Raw genomic sequence first — 17,752 nt, 5'->3', positions numbered from 1 at the left:
GTAAAAAATGTCCGTTCTTAAGGTTGCGCTTTGCGCCTTTGCATAAATTTAATTACTGGTATAGCCTTCATTACCCCCTTCATGACTTTTCTTTATGCATGTATGTCAAACAATGCTTCAATTCCTTTCAAGATTAGTCAGGTATATGTAGGCCCATTTATAAATTTCAGCTCGCGCTTCGCGCTCAAATTATAAACAAATAACGGATACCGTTACTATTATAAAGGTGCTCAAAATCTATAGTTTTCAGGTATGAACATCAACAATAATCAGCTCACACTTCATAATGCTCGCGTTATTTGTTTAGTAAGAGATATGGCGTGTTCATGATTAAGGAAGTAAGTGTTTAGGCTATAATGCATTGTTTTTAGGTCGCGCTTCGCGCGCGCATCTTTAAATGGTGAAACACGTATCATGTTACTGAATTCATACCAAGAGTCCTTAAAAAGCCCCCCCCCCCTTCCCGGCTCAAGGTCGGAGTGACGCCTATGCATGGTCCCTCTTGATAACCAATAAGTGCATATTGCAATATGCCTATCATGCATCATCATCGTCATCACCATCATCATACCGCCATTATCATTATCCTGATTATCATTTTCATATAATTAATATCATTGTTATCATCATCATCACCATCATTATACTGTATGCATGGTAAGGTTTCAATAAAACTTATTCATAACGCACAGCAAGATCGGCAGTGATATTGAATTTAATAATTAATATACCAATAAGTAACACAGAAATGTCAAATATTTCAAGCATAATGGCAAGTATTCTGAAGTCCAGTTTAATTTATGGTCTAACTGTGTTAAAAAAATGGGAAGCCGAAAATATATGCTTTTTACGTTTATTATCCCCCTAATTCCCAGACAGTTATGAATTGACTTTGTGTAGAATGAGCTAATTAATTGCGCCTACAATGTTACGATTTTTTTGTAACATCTGACTCCCATAGCTTACCAGAGAGTGTTTCAACAACATTTTCGTCCGACAAGTCAGATCTGACAACTCTTCTTGAATGTGGTTGGCTGAGAAGCACCATTACCATGGTAACTGTCAGATAAAACAGGACTTGTCGGATAAAATGTCCCACAAGAGCTTTCAAGTTACGCTCCCAAGAGTCCATAGAGTTCAGAATTTAAGGGTTTTGTCTTTGCATAAATCAAATTACTTAACAATAACTAATTTTAATTGCTTTTTAAACAGAAAAGTCACACAGAAATGTCGTATATATAATATTTTTTTGCATACTTCGAAAACTTCTTTTTTGTATACAACTATAGCTTGCGAGGAATTTGAAAAGATAGTCCACAAACTTTAATGGCTCATCATTATAACATGATATTGAATGTAACATAACATGTAAAATATTGAACTTGGCAGTGAAAAGGCAAATTGAAATGCTGTAAATTTTTTTTCTTTGAATGAATCAATAGTTTATGTTAAATCCATCATTTTTCATATCTTTCGGAATGATTATTATAACATTTACTGAAAATCATACTGCATATGTTCTTTGATAAGAATACTTATTCATAAAATCTTAGAATTTCTTTATTATCCCATGAATATAGTGAATAAAAACAAAAACAAAATACGTCTTAAATTAAAATAACAAGTTATGCGCCTGCGCACTGAAAACACTATTATAAATACATCATCAATCGAAATTATAAATACAATATTTCTATTACTATTTATCCGGTAAAAAATTGTTAATCAGGGGTATTTCATCAATATTTTTCGTCCGAAAATGTTTTAGATCCGATGAGCGCTTCATTAACATTTTCACCCGACAAGTTATCAGGTCTGACAACTTTCCTTGATTATGATTGGCTAAGAGACAATGTTACCATAGTAACTGTCGGATAAATCACTACTTGTCGGATAAACGTCTGAAACGCTCGCCAGACCTCTTTTGTTGATTTTGATTGGCTGAGAAGCATTGTTACTATGGTAACTGTTGGGGACTTGACGGATAAAAATTAATGTTAAAACGTCTCACAAGTCATTTTATGAACGCTCCCCAGGTAATCCATTTGCTTCTGCAAACTCATCATTAGTCTGCTACCATTCCCTGCTTGACAATTATTATCGTGTAACCGTTTATAGACAGATGAATTAGTACGACTTCATATACTGTATATCCAGCAAGACCAGCATAATTATATGTCTGCAAATCTTTTTAAATATTGATGGTCCAAATGTTTTGCTCGGAAAGATTTTGCTTTTGTGAAACTTCACTCTTCATCGATGTTTTTTAACGAGTCTTTTCCAGAGTGGAATTTGGCGGCGATCCATTTGTTTCTTAAAGGAAGTGATATGTTCGAGAACAAAGGAAAGGTCCGGTCTTGACTGTGGATTCCTCTTCATGCATTTGATGGCTAAGGATGTTAGATCTTTCAGAAGTGGACATCTTTCTGCATGGTTGTGGAGGAGAAGAATTTAAAGTAAAACGGACACAATCAGGAAAAAGGTAACTGAGTAAGGAAATCTTCATTAATCCGGGCATTATTCAAACCAATTTTTTTTTTTATAGAAGTCTTTTATCTTTGCTTTCAAAGGAAATACATTCCAGTTATGCCATCAAAGCGGTTATCGCTTCTGCTGGTTGGACAATGGCGTAACCCGACTATTCAAGAAAATTGGCCCCAAACCGGTCCGAGACTCCGAGCAGTGCATGGGGATGATAGCAACTAATATATTGACCTGAAAATTCATAATTTTGGGGACAAAACCTCCTGCCCTACCCCATTTTTATTTTTATTTGGCAAATTGCTTGGCAGAAAATATGTACACCACTGTCCCCACCCCTCCTTTAGCCAATCCTTGATATACGCCCCTGTCCCCTATATATTCTATATACTCCTCTGATAAATTACACGAGGAATCTTGCAAATTACCTTCTACAACTTTTGTGATGTCTTCAAGGATTTTGCCAACTGAGAATACATCCGATGAAATCGATGTTGACTGTCCATGTAGAACGACCTCGGGGGCTACGTAATCACCCTCCTCTCCGTGAATGTATGCTACTTTCAATTCTTCAGGAAGCTCCGTCATCTGTAACGGCGACGAGATCGTACTGACCATACCGAAGTCAATGATGACGGCGTGGTAACTATGACCTCTTTTCTCGAGAAGGACATTATCGGTCTTGAGGTCGTTGTGCAGGAGCCCTTGGTCGTGAAGCTCCATCATTCCTCGCACGACGTCCTCTGCGATGTCGAGGCCGTTTGTAACAGACAAAGACGGAGGCTCGAGGAGAGAGAAGGAGGTCCCCGACTTTTGATTTCCAACAAATTCTATTGCCAAGCAGGGGTCGTTGTCGAGATCGAGCGTGCCTAAAAAGCTCGGAAAGTACTGACTGTCGGATAGAAGTTGGTGAACAATTGCCTCTTTCTCTACCCTAGCACTGATCGTGTCAGTGGATTCATTGACCATTTCGTTGGACGCATGGTGGTTTTGTGATCTGCAAGATTGTTTGATTGCCAGAGCCCTCTTAGTCTGGATGTGTCGCCCCAAGAGCACTCTTCCATAGGTTCCTCGACCAATCTCTTGCAGATCGTTGATCTTCTGGAAGTTAAAGGAGAGAGTGTGTGTGTGAGAGAGATAGAGAAGGGGAGAGAGGGGGGATATGGGAATGTCAGAAAGCCATGATCTATCTATTTGTCTCTCTCTCTCTCCCTCTTTCCTCCTTGCATGTTCACCCACATGCACCTAAGCACCACCCTATCCTTTCGGTTTTTTTACTTTCATTCTCTTTCCATTAACTCCATATTCAATTTCTTACGCACCATATCAACTTTATTCATCCCCCTCCTTCTCGTAATAGTTATACCTATACTTAGTAGGTATAACTATATTAGTCTAATCTATCTTTTATCCAGTTCTTTGAGGGATCCAAATTTTAACAAGCCCTAACATGCTTTTCAGTGGATCCCTTCATTTCCTCAACTTTTATTTAATTAAAAAAAAGATATATAAAAATAGCCTTGCAGATGTTTAATCGAGATTGTTCTACATACCTCATTGTTAATAGCCTACCAAAAACATTTATCTGTTTCCTTTGAATGGTCTTATTACTATAGAAATATTCCTTTGTATTGGTTTGTATGGTTATTATTTCATATTTGTGTAATATGTTGAGTCGAAAAGAAATAAAGGGAACTTGAAACTTACCGCAACTTTCCATTTGCTTTTATTGTACAATTGTTCAGGGGCCGCGCTACAAGGGTAAGGGGAGAGACCATGCACCCCCAATATGAATTTTCAAGTTAACGATCAAAAAGAGGAATAAAGGGGGAAGAAAATGGATAAGAAAGGCAATCATGAAGAGGGGTATGATCGTGTAACTCTACAATAACCTTGTAATTCAATGAGAAAAAAATAGGTCGTCGTTACCCCCCCCCCGACTTACTAGAAAAACGCCTACACAACTCTTATATCGGAGGCTTTTGGTGTTCCATTGGTGTTTCCACCTTTGTTTTTTTTTACATTCCTTTGGGGGCGGGGGCTCTTTTTTTCTTCGGTTGTAAAGGTGATAGCTACTGAAACCTACCTTAACTCGTTTGCATTTGTCAAATGTTCCGACATCTTTCATTGTTAGCCTTTGGCATTTGACTTTTGATGACATCTTCTTGATGACCGCTTCATTGAGCACCTGCAGTCTGTTCGAATAAGATCTGGTATCAGAAAAAAAAAGAATAATAACAAAATCTGAAGTAGTTCCCTTTAACGGCTTTGCAACAGACAGTCTAAATCTCTGAGTCATCACTTGTTTTTATTTTGTGACTTTGATTTCATTCAAATTAGAACTGTTGTTCCTTCCTTTGTTGTACCTGTTCTTCCGTTACATTTTTATTTTACATAGTACTTATCTACTTTTCTAAAATAATTTAGGATGTGGTTTTACAGGGCATTTTCCATGACACTGTCATCAAATAACTTGTAGCGCAGAACGATAGTTCTGGCAGCCCTCTCAGAAATACTTAGTTCATTAAACCAAAACCCTCCCCCTCTAATACCAAAACAACATAATAATGTACAGTAACTCATATATTGTTCTTCATAATGCAGCAAATTTGATAGCTTTTATATAGGGCTACTCTAAAACCTTCCTATGACCACCCCCCCCCGATAATGGGAGTGAATACTTACGATGACTTTTTCTCGAATACATCATCGGTCTCACATCCATCCTGTATAAAAGAAAAACAATAAGATCAGTTGTCGAAAGAAATGAAAGAAGAAATATAGAAAGAAAGAAAGAAAGAAAGAAAGAAAGAAGGAAGGAAGGAAAGAAAGAAAACAATATATAAAGGTAACAATATAGATTCACCATTTGAATTTAAGCGAGGAAAAACAAAACACTTTTAATTGATGTGGCAGGATGTTTTCCAACCAAGTCTAAACTTCATCCTCGATCAGGTCAACCAAATAAATGTATTTTCAGCATAATCATCTATTCATGACTGATGACTGGGGAAAACAATAGCTACTCGGTCTTCAAAATATTGTTTCCAAGGAAGTTTATCATTTCAGAACCGGCAAAATCACGATTTGACCTTCTTTGATAGCCCCTCCACCTTCCCTGTCGCACTGATAATGGGGACTACTTCTACATGTACGTCTCTGTCTCTCTGCTTCTCACCACCCCCCCCCCCCCCTCTCTCAATCATGACCACTTTCTTCATTAACGATCCCATGCACTTTCTCTTCATTTTTCTGTTGAAGTGATTTTCACCGGATGTTTTTATGACAAGTCTATATCGCATCCTCCTTATTATACTGCATATTCTCTAATATAATTTGGTAGCAAATAGTGCTTAAAAGGGGGAAACGAACGATTCGGTTCAATTGAACAATATTATTATTACCCCAAAAAAGAGAGATTATAAAACTGTGATAATAAATTAAATTTCTCAATAAAATATAGGTACACCTTTCACAATATTTCTCTCCATTTATACATTTCCATCAACATGATTAAGTTCCAATTCTCTTTTGGTGTATAGACTCTATCAAGGGCCGCGGAAGCGGGGGGGGGGGGGGCTTCAGCCACCCCATGCACTTTTTTCCAAAACCTTGTAAAAAACGTAAAAATGATCATGATCGTGATTTTTCGTATGATCAGCCCCCCACTTTGGAAACCGTTCCGCGGCCCCTGTCTATGGTGTAAGGAATGCTATCAACATTGTTAAAAGTTTCATAAATTTACAAGATCAAAATTTTGGGCACATCCGATTCAAGACATGACTGGATTTTTTGTGTGTATATAGACATGTACTTGCAAGTTTGTTCGGCGAGAGGAAGTTGGTCATTCAAGTATTTCCAAACAATATTTCTAATCGCTATCCTTGACAATAAAGTATATCAGTTAACACAAAGTCGTTCAAATTTTATGCACATGAGGCCCTTATGATCATACAGTGATAAGTGAAAATTTACTCAGTCAAACGATTGCAAGGTATTATACTAACTTCGCAAAATGAATGTGCTATATCCCTTAAAGGCCGCCATTGCCACCAAAACCATGGTAAAATGCATCATCCCGGAAAAAATAGCCGATACCCCCCTCACCACAATCCCCAAAACCCCGATAACAAACACAAAAAGTAAATAACAAGCAAACCAAACAAAGAACATGAACCAGTCCCATATTTAAAAAAAAAATGGCACACAATAGCGCAACTGGCGTACAGATTTGATTTGATTTGATTTGACTTTATTTGACATATTTCACAAGTACAAACAAAATTATGAAACAATATCAGAAAACTTATGAGAATACAAATCAGACAAGGCATAACAATTAATTCAAATTAAAGAAAATAGTGATTTGGAATTGAAGACAATTTAAAAGAGTGAAATATGAGGGAACCTGCATAAAAAAGCAAGGCTTGTTAAGTCTGCAGGATCCAGAAAAAAATCGGTCTTAATGAGGAGAGGACAGGTAAGTAAATTGATTATAACAAAGTAATGCCAAAATGTGACGATTGTGTAAGGAATACAAAAAATAAAAAATAAATAAATAAATAAAAAAGAGTCCGCCACTCTATGACTATTATCAATTCTTATAATTTCCTTTGTAAACTTTTATATTCATGTAATTTTTTAATACGCTCTGGTCGAGTAATGATATATATGCATTTCAAGTTGGTATATTTATGTTTCAGCTTTCAAGAGGTGAATTGCCTGATACATTTGTTTCTATGTTTCAAAAGAACAATCGAATCCACACATATCCCACCCGGCTAAGTGACTCCTATCACCTTCCGCGTACTCGCACTCTCCTTGCTCAAAGAACAATTGCTTTCGAAGGGCCCAGGTTTTGGAACGATCTTCCCGATGATATGGTACAGAAACATAAATATACCAACTTGAAATGCATATATATCAGAAATTTTGAGTACTTTATTTTGGAAAAATAATGGGTTTGTATGGGAATAAAAACCAACTTGATTAACCACCCTAATTGCTCGTTTTTGTATCGTGAATATTTTATCAATTAAGGTTGTATTGCAATTACCCCAGGCCAATATTCCATAATTCATATGGGATAAAACAAGTGTAGAATATAATGTTTTTAATATGTGATCAGGAAAAAAATATTTTAGTTTATTCAAAATGCCAGTGTTACGAGAAGATAACTTACATATATAATCAATTTGACATTTCCATGATAATTCATGATCAATGTAAAGACCGAGAAATTTGGTGGAATTAACTTGTTGCAAATTAACATCTGTTTATAATTACATGGTCCGGCAAAGAATTCAAAGAATTACTGAAAAGCATAAAATTTGTTTTGTTTACATTGAGTGACAACTTATTTGCTTGAATCCATGTCTGAACAGACCGCAATTCCCTATTCAAAATGGTAAGTAGTAAATTAGGGTAACGGTGTGACAAAAAAAGGTTAGAGTCATCCGCGAAAAGAATAAATGATAGGTCATTCGATGAATAATATTGTTAAAATCATTAATATACAACAAAAAAAGCAGTGGGCCTAGGAGTGATCATTGCGGTACACCGCAAGAAATAGTTTTCATTTGAGATTTATGGTCTTCTATTGAAACAAATTGTTTTCTGTTAGTTAGGTAACTCGTGAACCATTCCAAGGCCTTTCCACGCACACCATAATGTGATAACTTGTAAAGCAAAATTTCATGATTAATCGTGTCAAAGGCCTTGGAAAGGTCCAGGAATACACCAACTGTGTGCAGAGAATTATCAATAGCATTTGCCACTTTGTGAATAAAAGAAAGTAAGGCGTGTACAGTGGAATGTTTTTTTTCTAAAACCGAATTGAGAGTCGCATAAAATATGATTATCAGATAAGAAATTTATCAAACGAGAATAGATTAATCTTTCAAGAATTTTAGACAGGGAAGTAAGGAGTGAAATTGGACGATAGTTGCTGACAATCCGTCTATCGCCTTTTTTAAACACTGGCACAACCTTGGCTACTTTCATATTTTGAGGAACCAGACCAGTTACCAAAGATTGGTTGAATATAAAAGTCAAGGGAGTTAAAATTTCATTAATGACACGTTTTATGACACTATTCGTAAGTTCGTCACATCCAGGACTTTTGTTAGGTTTTAAATTATTTACAATATTTTTAATTTCAAATTCAGTGATCGGAGTAAGGAAAATGGTTTTAGGATTGGGATTTTTTAGAAAGTATTGGAATCTTTTGTCAGGTTCAGGAATATTATGGCAAAGAGTCGCACCAATATCGACAAAATAGTTGTTAAACACGTCAGCCATATCTGCAGGATTAACAACCGTTACATTATTATTTATAATTTCTTTAGTGAACTCCTTCGATTTCTTTGTTTGTAAAACATTGTTTATCACCTTCCGTGTATACTCGGTCTCGATGCATCATTTTTATACTTATTAAATTGATTAGCAAAATACTGTTTTTTAGCTAAACGTAACAGGGATGTAAGAATGTTCCGATAACGAACATATTTTCGTTTTAAATGACTATTTTCAGGATTCTTTTTGTATTTACAATATAAATTGTTTTTACGATTTATTGACTTCAGGAGCGATTTAGAAACCCACGGAAGTCTGGGTATTTTTTTATAATTAGATCGGGAAAATTTTCTTAGAGGTATAGTGTCTTGATAAATCGACATAAATATGTCCATAAACTTGTCAAAACAAACATTAACGTCGTGAATATTGTATATTTCACTCCAGTCAACCAATGCCAGTCTCTCTCGAAGTCTAATAATATTGTCATCCGATAAGTCACGAAATGTATGTTTAATATTGTTATCTTTAGAGACTCTATCAAATACAATTTCAACAAATATTGGTAAATGGTCGGATATATCCGATACCAAGATGCCAGATGATATATGAGAAAAATCGTTAACAAAAATATTATCAATTAAGGGTGACGACGTATCTGTAATCCGTGTGGGTTTTGTTACTAATGGAATGAAAAAGTTGGATAACATCATTTCTATAAATTCTTGATTACAGGGGGTATTACGATCTAACAAGTTCAAATTAAAATCCCCCATTATAAAATTTTTTTTATTATTCAAAACATGCATTGACAAAAGACTTTGAGCACGGTGTAAAAAATCATGGACATTACCTTTAGGGGGTCTGTATATTTCTCCAACAACTATTTGTTTTTTATCAGGTAATTCTATTTGGATAAAATAATATGCATTCAATAACCTCAGACATGACATAAAGCTCGGTAAGTTCATTGACTTTCAAGTTATTTGATACATAAAACCCAACCCCGCCTCCTCTTTTGTGTTCCCGATTGTTTGTATAAAAAGTAAAGCCGTCAATGGTTACGAAGGATCGCTGCTGGTCATTCAACCACGTTTCAGAAAATCCGATAACGTAATATCCATAACAAAGTTGCTCAATGAATGTCTGAAATTGGTCGATCTTTTTATTAATGCTTCTTATATTATGATGGAGGACAAAGAGTTTATTTTTTGAATTGCGGGAATTTACAACAGTATCGTACTCAGAGAAGTATTTGGTACATATGGAGCGCTTTAGGTCCATGCCCCCCCCCCAAAAAAAAAAAAAAAAAAACATGAAAAGAAAAGGGGAAAATACCAGAATGCCAAAATTGGACTTTTAGATTTGAAGAGTAATTTTTTCGCTCCCTCACATACCTGAATAACACTGTCATCGCCACCAGTCTGATGAGGGTTGAGAACTTCTATGGAATCACAAGTTGTCTTCAGTTCTGGGAATAGCTCGGTGATTTCACTCATGAGACTTGAAGAGCTGCTTGACAGCGAGTAGGAGTCCATGTTCCGGCCTTCTGATTTCTAGAAGTGTTTGAGCAAAGACCACAAAACCAATCGTATATATAGGGACTAAAACACACAAGTGATCGAGGACGATGCAGTGTTATTTATTACCACTGCTGCATTGCTGTACCCATGCTGTACACAAATGGAAAGAAAAATAAGCAAATTCCCAATTTCCAGATCAAAACATGCGGTAAGGGGTAATTTTATTGCAATCGGAAGCTCGGAGCTGCTGCATGCACACAATTTGCCCCGGCAAATGGCGATGGACAAAATGAAAGACAATTGTATCGTGATGTGCATGCATTGATTGGTTGAAGGCCGGAAAACTATTGTCAATTCGCAAACAATTGTTTCCACATTTTTAACGATGTTTGGGGGTAAGACCAGAGTATAAGACACATTTTTTATGACACTGAGTGATCATTAGATGCCAATTATCCATCGGTAATCGAGCATCATTGTTAAAGTACATTTCTTAAAGTGAATTCTAATAGTCTTATTTAACTGTTCTTTCGGCACTATTTGAACAAAGTTGAATGACTGTTGTTCGATGAATGTATTACTAAAAGTTCCCTGGTTGCATTGAGAACATAATTAAAGTCACCTAAAAAGAATTGAATGACTAGATTGGATCTATTGATATTACGTAGCTGGAATATTTTACTTTCTCAGTTGTCCAAGAGGTAGAAACATGATGAATAGACTTAATTGCCCGCATGGCAACATATGCCGTGATGCACCGACACAACGCAGTTCAGGGTAGATGATGGCAAACCAAGGAGTTTTAAAGGTCAAGTCCACCTCAGAAAAATGTTGATTTTAATAAATAGAGAAAATCAGACAAGCATTATGCTGAAAATTTCATCAAAATCGGATGTAAAATAAAAAAGTTATGAAATTTTAAAGTTTCGCTTATTTTTCATTAAAATAGTTATATGCACAATTAGTCACATACAAATGAGACAGTCGATGATGTCCATCACTCACTATTTCTTTTGTTTTTTATTGTTTGAATAATACAATATTTCAATTTCTACAGATTTGACAATAGGACAAACTTGACTGACCCATGAAATGTTAAAAATGGTAATTCCACATGTTCAGGGAGAAATAAAACTTTGTTTCACAGGACAATGGGGAGAAAATGGAATATTTCATATTTCATATTATAAAATACAAAAGAAATAGTGAGTGAGTGATGTCATCAGTTCCCTCGTTTGCATACCGACCGGGATGTGCATAACTGTTTTGTGAAATTAAGCGAAACTTTAAAATGTCATAACTTTCTTATATTTTACATCCGATTTTGATGAAATTTTCAGCATCATGCTTGTTTGATTTTTCTCTTTTTATTCAAATCAACGTTTTGTTGGGGTGGACTTGTCCTTTAAGAAATGGGGGACCATATCCAACACATTCCCTTTAAAGCCACTTATTGATGCCGCGAGAAAGTCAAGCCTACCCCGTTTGCATCGTGGGTATACAGCCCACATTGAAAAGTTTTCAAAAGAGCTATTAATAGCCCTATTTCAATAATTTTTTGAATAATTTTCAATAGGTTCCACTGAAGTACCCCACTCCGATAACCCGTGATGATGATAAACCAATTTTAAACTGAGCGGGACTTACCCCTTTCAACATTCATACAAAGTATTAGAAATCACAGCACGCGAAATTTCCCCATAACATCTGATAAAGGCCATTACGGGGCCATTAGTCCTGTGTTTCCTTTTACAGCCAGTTGTGTATGAGGCGCCGAATGTACCAATATTATATAGAACAATTATTTGTTATATAATCATTATTTATTAAATAATAACTATTATTTATATATAATTTACATTTTATTTGTAAATAACTACTATTATATAAAATATCATTTCTAATTATTTATATATAATTCCAAGTAATACTTCATTATTTGTAAATAATAATAGTTCGACATTCCATTATTTATAAATAATGATTATTTGTTTTTCATTATTTATAAATAATGATTATTTGTTTTTCATTATTTATAAATAATTATTATTTGTTTTTCATTATTTACAAATAATGACGATTTGTTTTTCATTATTTATAAATAATTATTATTTGTTTTTCATTATTTACAAATAATGATTATTTGTTTTTCATTATTTATAAATAATGATTATTTGTTTTTCATTATTTATAAATAATGATTATTTGTTTTTCATTATTTACAAATAATGATTATTTGTTTTTCATTATTTATAAATAATGATTATTTGTTTTTCATTATTTATAAATAATGATTATTTGTTTTTCATTATTTATAAATAATGATTATTTGTTTTTCATTATTTATAAATAATTTGTTGAGTTTTCCATTATTTATAAATAATGATTATTTGTTAAATAATGAAAACGTCTACTTCATTATTTATAAATAATTTTTTCGAGTGCACCTTTATTCTCATTATTTATAAATAATCATTATTTAATGTTCGAGTTTTCCATTATTTATAAATAAAGATTATTTGTTAAATAATGAAATATCTACTTCATTATTTATAAATAATAATTTTGTTTCAATATCCCATTATTTATAAATAATCATTATTTATAAACAATTTTTACAGTTTGCCATTATATACAAATAATCATTATTTATATACAAATAACCATTATTTATTACATAATGCCATTATTTATTAAATAATGGAAAACTCGCTATAACATGCAAATGTGGGACCGCCCATGATATGAATATTCATGATGCGATTTCCTTTTTCGTGATTTTTCTTCACAGATAAAAATAATGAAAATGAAAGTATACATAAATCAATGTGCCAGGCTCTTTAGAGCATGGCCGTATACAGAATTTCTTTCGGAGGAGGGGGGGGGAAGCAGACGCGTAAACGTTCTCAAGTTGAAAGCGACACAGCGAAGCGACCAAGCTTGTCATTTGGGCACTTTTTGGAGTTTTAAAAGTGAAATACGAAGGCTTTCATGCACACTTTTGGTGAATTTTGTGATAATTTTCAATAGAAAAATAAGTTTTTAAAAATTTAGGGGTCATCATGCCCCCGTATTGTCGTTGCGAGCATTTTGGGGCCAGGGTGAAATCGCCCCAAACGCCTCAAACAGACACTCCAAAATGTATTTGAAGTGCATTATTAGAACTGAAACTTATCTCTACACCAGGAAAAATTAACTTAACAAAAAAAGCAACAAGAAATAAAGTAGAAGGGCCTGTACAAGTACACTGATATTTCACTCTCTCAGCTCATATGCACTTGATCGACTTCCATCGAGGATTCGGGCTAAATTCCGCCCGCCACTTCCGGGGACCAACCAACGTAGTATTTCGATGAAGAGCACTCCGTCGATCACCGGTTGTCCCTACCGTACACGCGCGCCTATGGGGATTGTGAACTGTAGGAAAAATCGTATAAAATTACACTTTTTGATATTTCTACGAAGACGAAGTTATATAGAAAATGAAGAATATTACAATCAGACCATATCCCTAGAAAATTGCTTCAAGAAATGTCATTATGAAGAGGAAATGGACAAAAATTTGTGAAGAAAAATCACGAAAAAGGAAATCGCATCATGAATATTCATATCATGGGCGGTCCCACATTTGCATGTTATAGCGAGTTTTCCATTATTTAATAAATAATGGCATTATGTAATAAATAATGGTTATTTGTATATAAATAATGATTATTTGTATATAATGGCAAACTGTAAAAATTGTTTATAAATAATGATTATTTATAAATAATGGGATATTGAAACAAAATTATTATTTATAAATAATGAAGTAGATATTTCATTATTTAACAAATAATCTTTATTTATAAATAATGGAAAACTCGAACATTAAATAATGATTATTTATGAATAATGAGAATAAAGGTGCACTCGAAAAAATTATTTATAAATAATGAAGTAGACGTTTTCATTATTTAACAAATAATCATTATTTATAAATAATGGAAAACTCAACAAATTATTTATAAATAATGAAAAACAAATAATCATTATTTATAAATAATGAAAAACAAATAATCATTATTTATAAATAATGAAAAACAAATAATCATTATTTATAAATAATGAAAACAAATAATCATTATTTGTAAATAATGAAAAACAAATAATCATTATTTATAAATAATGAAAAACAAATAATCATTATTTATAAATAATGAAAAACAAATAATCATTATTTGTAAATAATGAAAAACAAATAATAATTATTTATAAATAATGAAAAACAAATAGTCATTATTTGTAAATAATGAAAAACAAATAATCATTATTTATAAATAATGAAAAACAAATAATCATTATTTATAAATAATGAAAAACAAATAATCATTATTTATAAATAATGGAATGTCGAACTATTATTATTTACAAATAATGAAGTATTACTTGGAATTATATATAAATAATTAGAAATGATATTTTATATAATAGTAGTTATTTACAAATAAAATGTAAATTATATATAAATAATAGTTATTATTTAATAAATAATGATTATATAACAAATAATTGTTCTATATAATATTGGTACATTCGGCGCCTCATAGTTGTGTACATCCAATCCTGTGGTTCGGGGAACTTTACACCAGTCAGACGTGTTATAGTTTGAGTCATCATCAACAATATATTCAGTTCAGTTGCTGATCCATGTATTTGCGAAGTTGTTAAGATTATGGATTTCATTATAAGTCTTAAACGCATAGGCGGATCCAGGGGGGCGAGGGGCCCGGCCCCCCCCCCCCCCTATTGGCGGAGCAAAAAAATAAAAAAGGGGAGAGAAAAAAAAAAGAAAAAGAAGGGAAGAGAGAGGAGAAAAGGGAGTGGAAACATAAGAGGAAGAAGACGATGAATAAAATAAGATGAGGGGAAGACATGGAAAATAATTAAGAAAATCTTTCATGTCACTTTATATTAAAAGTTTTCGCTCGCTTCGCGATCGCATTGTCTTTTAGGTGATTTACATATCGTGTTCAATATGGAGTTTAGATATCAAGTTGGGAAGTCAATATACAAAACATATTTCATCTCGGAAATCGAGCTTTCATTTATTTTGTGTGATTTACAAATTGATTTTTAAAAAGTGCTGTGTAAAATTATCAGTTTTATGGTCTGAATATTAACATTTTCTGCTAGCGCTGCGCGCTCGCAAATTTTGATTTATCAGGTACCTATTATTTTCGTGCATTCCATAAAGTTTTCAAAATATCCCTTTTCAGGTCTGATTGTCAAAACGTATCAGCTAGCTCTGCACGCTCGCATTTTGATTGGCGAGTTATGTATGTCTCAATATTGATAATCAATATACAACAAACTACTTAAAATATCCTTTTCATGACAATGTATAAAATAATAAGGCTCGCAATTTGCGCTCGCATTAATGGTTAATAATAATATCAACTGATGCATCCTAGTTATAATTACAAAAGTGCTTAAAATGTCCAGCATTAATGAATAAGATATTAATTTAATAATTGAATTGTCCCTTTTGTTTCATCTCGCGCTTAGCAAGAGGAATAGGAAGACAGCTAGTCTTCATTTTCATATGATGACATGTCCTCAGGATGTGCTGGTCCTATGTCAAAACTCAAAGTAATAATAATGAATACATATCCACCTCACAATTTTCTTACAAAGTGATTGAAATAGAGAGCTGAAATTGCCTTTTATTTCAGATCGAAATATCAAAATTTTCTGCTCGCGCTTTGTGCTCGCATTATTAATGTAGAAAGATCCCCTATTACTCATTATTTTCATGATTTACAAAACATGAATAGAGTCTCTCGTTTTTAGGTCTAAATCTCGATTTTTTCCGCTCGCGCTTCGCGCTCGCATAAATTTTTCACGATTATAAAAATTTATTAAAATATTCCATTCTTTATGTAGAAATGTCAAAAATTTTCAGCTCGCGCTTCGCGCTCGCATTATTTGATTGTTGAAATATGTAACGCCTTCATGGCTAACTGCATGCAGTCTTTAACAGGTACCTTTTTCATCAGTTCATTTCTGCTCGCGCTTCGCGTTCGTAGTAATTATTTACTTGCATACACATGCATCTTTTTCAGGATAACAAACATTGCCCATAAAATGTTCAAATTTTAGGAAAAAATACATAAGATTTCCAAAAACTTTTGCTCGCGCTTCGCGCTCGCATATATAAATAAAGATTATGATATTATATATTTATGTTGATTAATAAGAATAAAAGTGACTATTAGGACTACCCCTTCAAAGAAACCAAAAATCATCTTCGAGCTGCCGATCGGGGAAAAATATGGCTTTAAAAAAATTCCGGCCCCCCCCCCCCCTAATGGCAAAGGCTGGATCCGCCCCTGCAAACGCAAAATATAAAGTCAAACGACACTATGAAACTTTAGGTTTTTATCAACATGATTAATACATATGAATTATGAACTTGATACGAGTGACACGTTGCTACGTTATCATGCCGATAAACAGGTTTGATTCTGACAGGTGCATGTTGACATGTTGATCGAGCTGTCTAATCAACTCATATCAGGTGCTGGAGCTATATAATATAGGATCCATGGTGAATGTTGCTTCTAAACGCCACCAACAGGGTTTATTTATCCAATTCGTCCAATTGCCAACTCGTCTACTACCATCTGTTGTATCATCAGTTCGTCTACTTACCACATGGTCTACTTTCATTTAGTCTAATGCCATTCCGTCTAATAAGCAGTTGGTCCAATAGCCAATAGTCCATATACCATTTGGTCTAATTAAACTAAACGGTGTTAATTGTGCAAAATGAATGAAAAGAAAATGGGTATTAGACCAACTGGTTATTAGACGAAATGGTAATAGACGAAATGGTGATTAGACGAAGTGATGATTGGACCCAATGGTTATTGAAATGGTTGTTAGACGAAATGTTGATGGACGGAATGGCATTAGACTAAATGAAGGTAGGCCATGTGGTGAGTGGACGAGTTGGCAGTGGACGAATTGGCAATTTACCACCACCAGCACCAACTATATGCCAACACTGAACATTGAACTCATCTTTATGTCATCCTCCCTCCCTGACAAAAATACATTGACACCATCTCTATTCATCGTTACCTTTTCACCAATGGCAAATCAAGCCCATTGCATGGGTTTCTCGGCGAATGGCAAAGTTAAATGGAAAATTTTCATTTCTCAACAACTTACATTTATGTAACGAGGCCTTAATTGCTCAGAACTGAATATTTGCCTACTTGATTTGGGAAGAAATTGAGAGTTGAGAGTTCAAGTGCTTACTTCTTAATTCAAATATAATGTTTTTTCTTCTTTTTTTTATTTACATGTCACGTAATAATACAAACTTTCAGCGCTTCCAGCAAGAGGTCATAAAAGGCGACCTCGTTTTAGGCACAACATACTGACGTCACAATAATGACGCCACTGAC

At 33.8% G+C, this 17,752-nt stretch overlaps 1 protein-coding gene across 2 annotated transcripts; it reads right to left on the bottom strand.

The window, feature by feature from the left end:
• Positions 1-699: 699 nt before the first annotated feature.
• Positions 700-10,738, bottom strand: LOC129253795 (serine/threonine-protein kinase 24-like). Of its 2 annotated transcripts, none has more exons than XM_054892221.2 (5): positions 10,173-10,738; positions 5,167-5,207; positions 4,568-4,691; positions 2,910-3,582; positions 700-2,426 (listed from the first exon to the last, which is right to left on the bottom strand). In XM_054892221.2, the coding sequence occupies exons 1-5, from the start codon at positions 10,311-10,313 to the stop codon at positions 2,254-2,256; spliced, it is 1,152 nt and encodes a 383-aa protein (XP_054748196.2). In that variant the 5' UTR covers positions 10,314-10,738; the 3' UTR covers positions 700-2,253. The 2 variants fall into 2 exon arrangements, with proteins under 2 accessions (XP_054748196.2, XP_054748197.2); XM_054892222.2 differs by having other exon boundaries at positions 2,910-3,579; positions 10,173-10,589.
• Between the last annotated feature and the right edge of the window lie 7,014 nt (positions 10,739-17,752).

Source organism: Lytechinus pictus, chromosome 2 (assembly GCF_037042905.1).
Source record: "Lytechinus pictus isolate F3 Inbred chromosome 2, Lp3.0, whole genome shotgun sequence".
NCBI classification, from domain to species: domain Eukaryota; kingdom Metazoa; phylum Echinodermata; class Echinoidea; order Temnopleuroida; family Toxopneustidae; genus Lytechinus; species Lytechinus pictus.
This window is presented reverse-complemented; position numbering and strand designations above follow the sequence as displayed.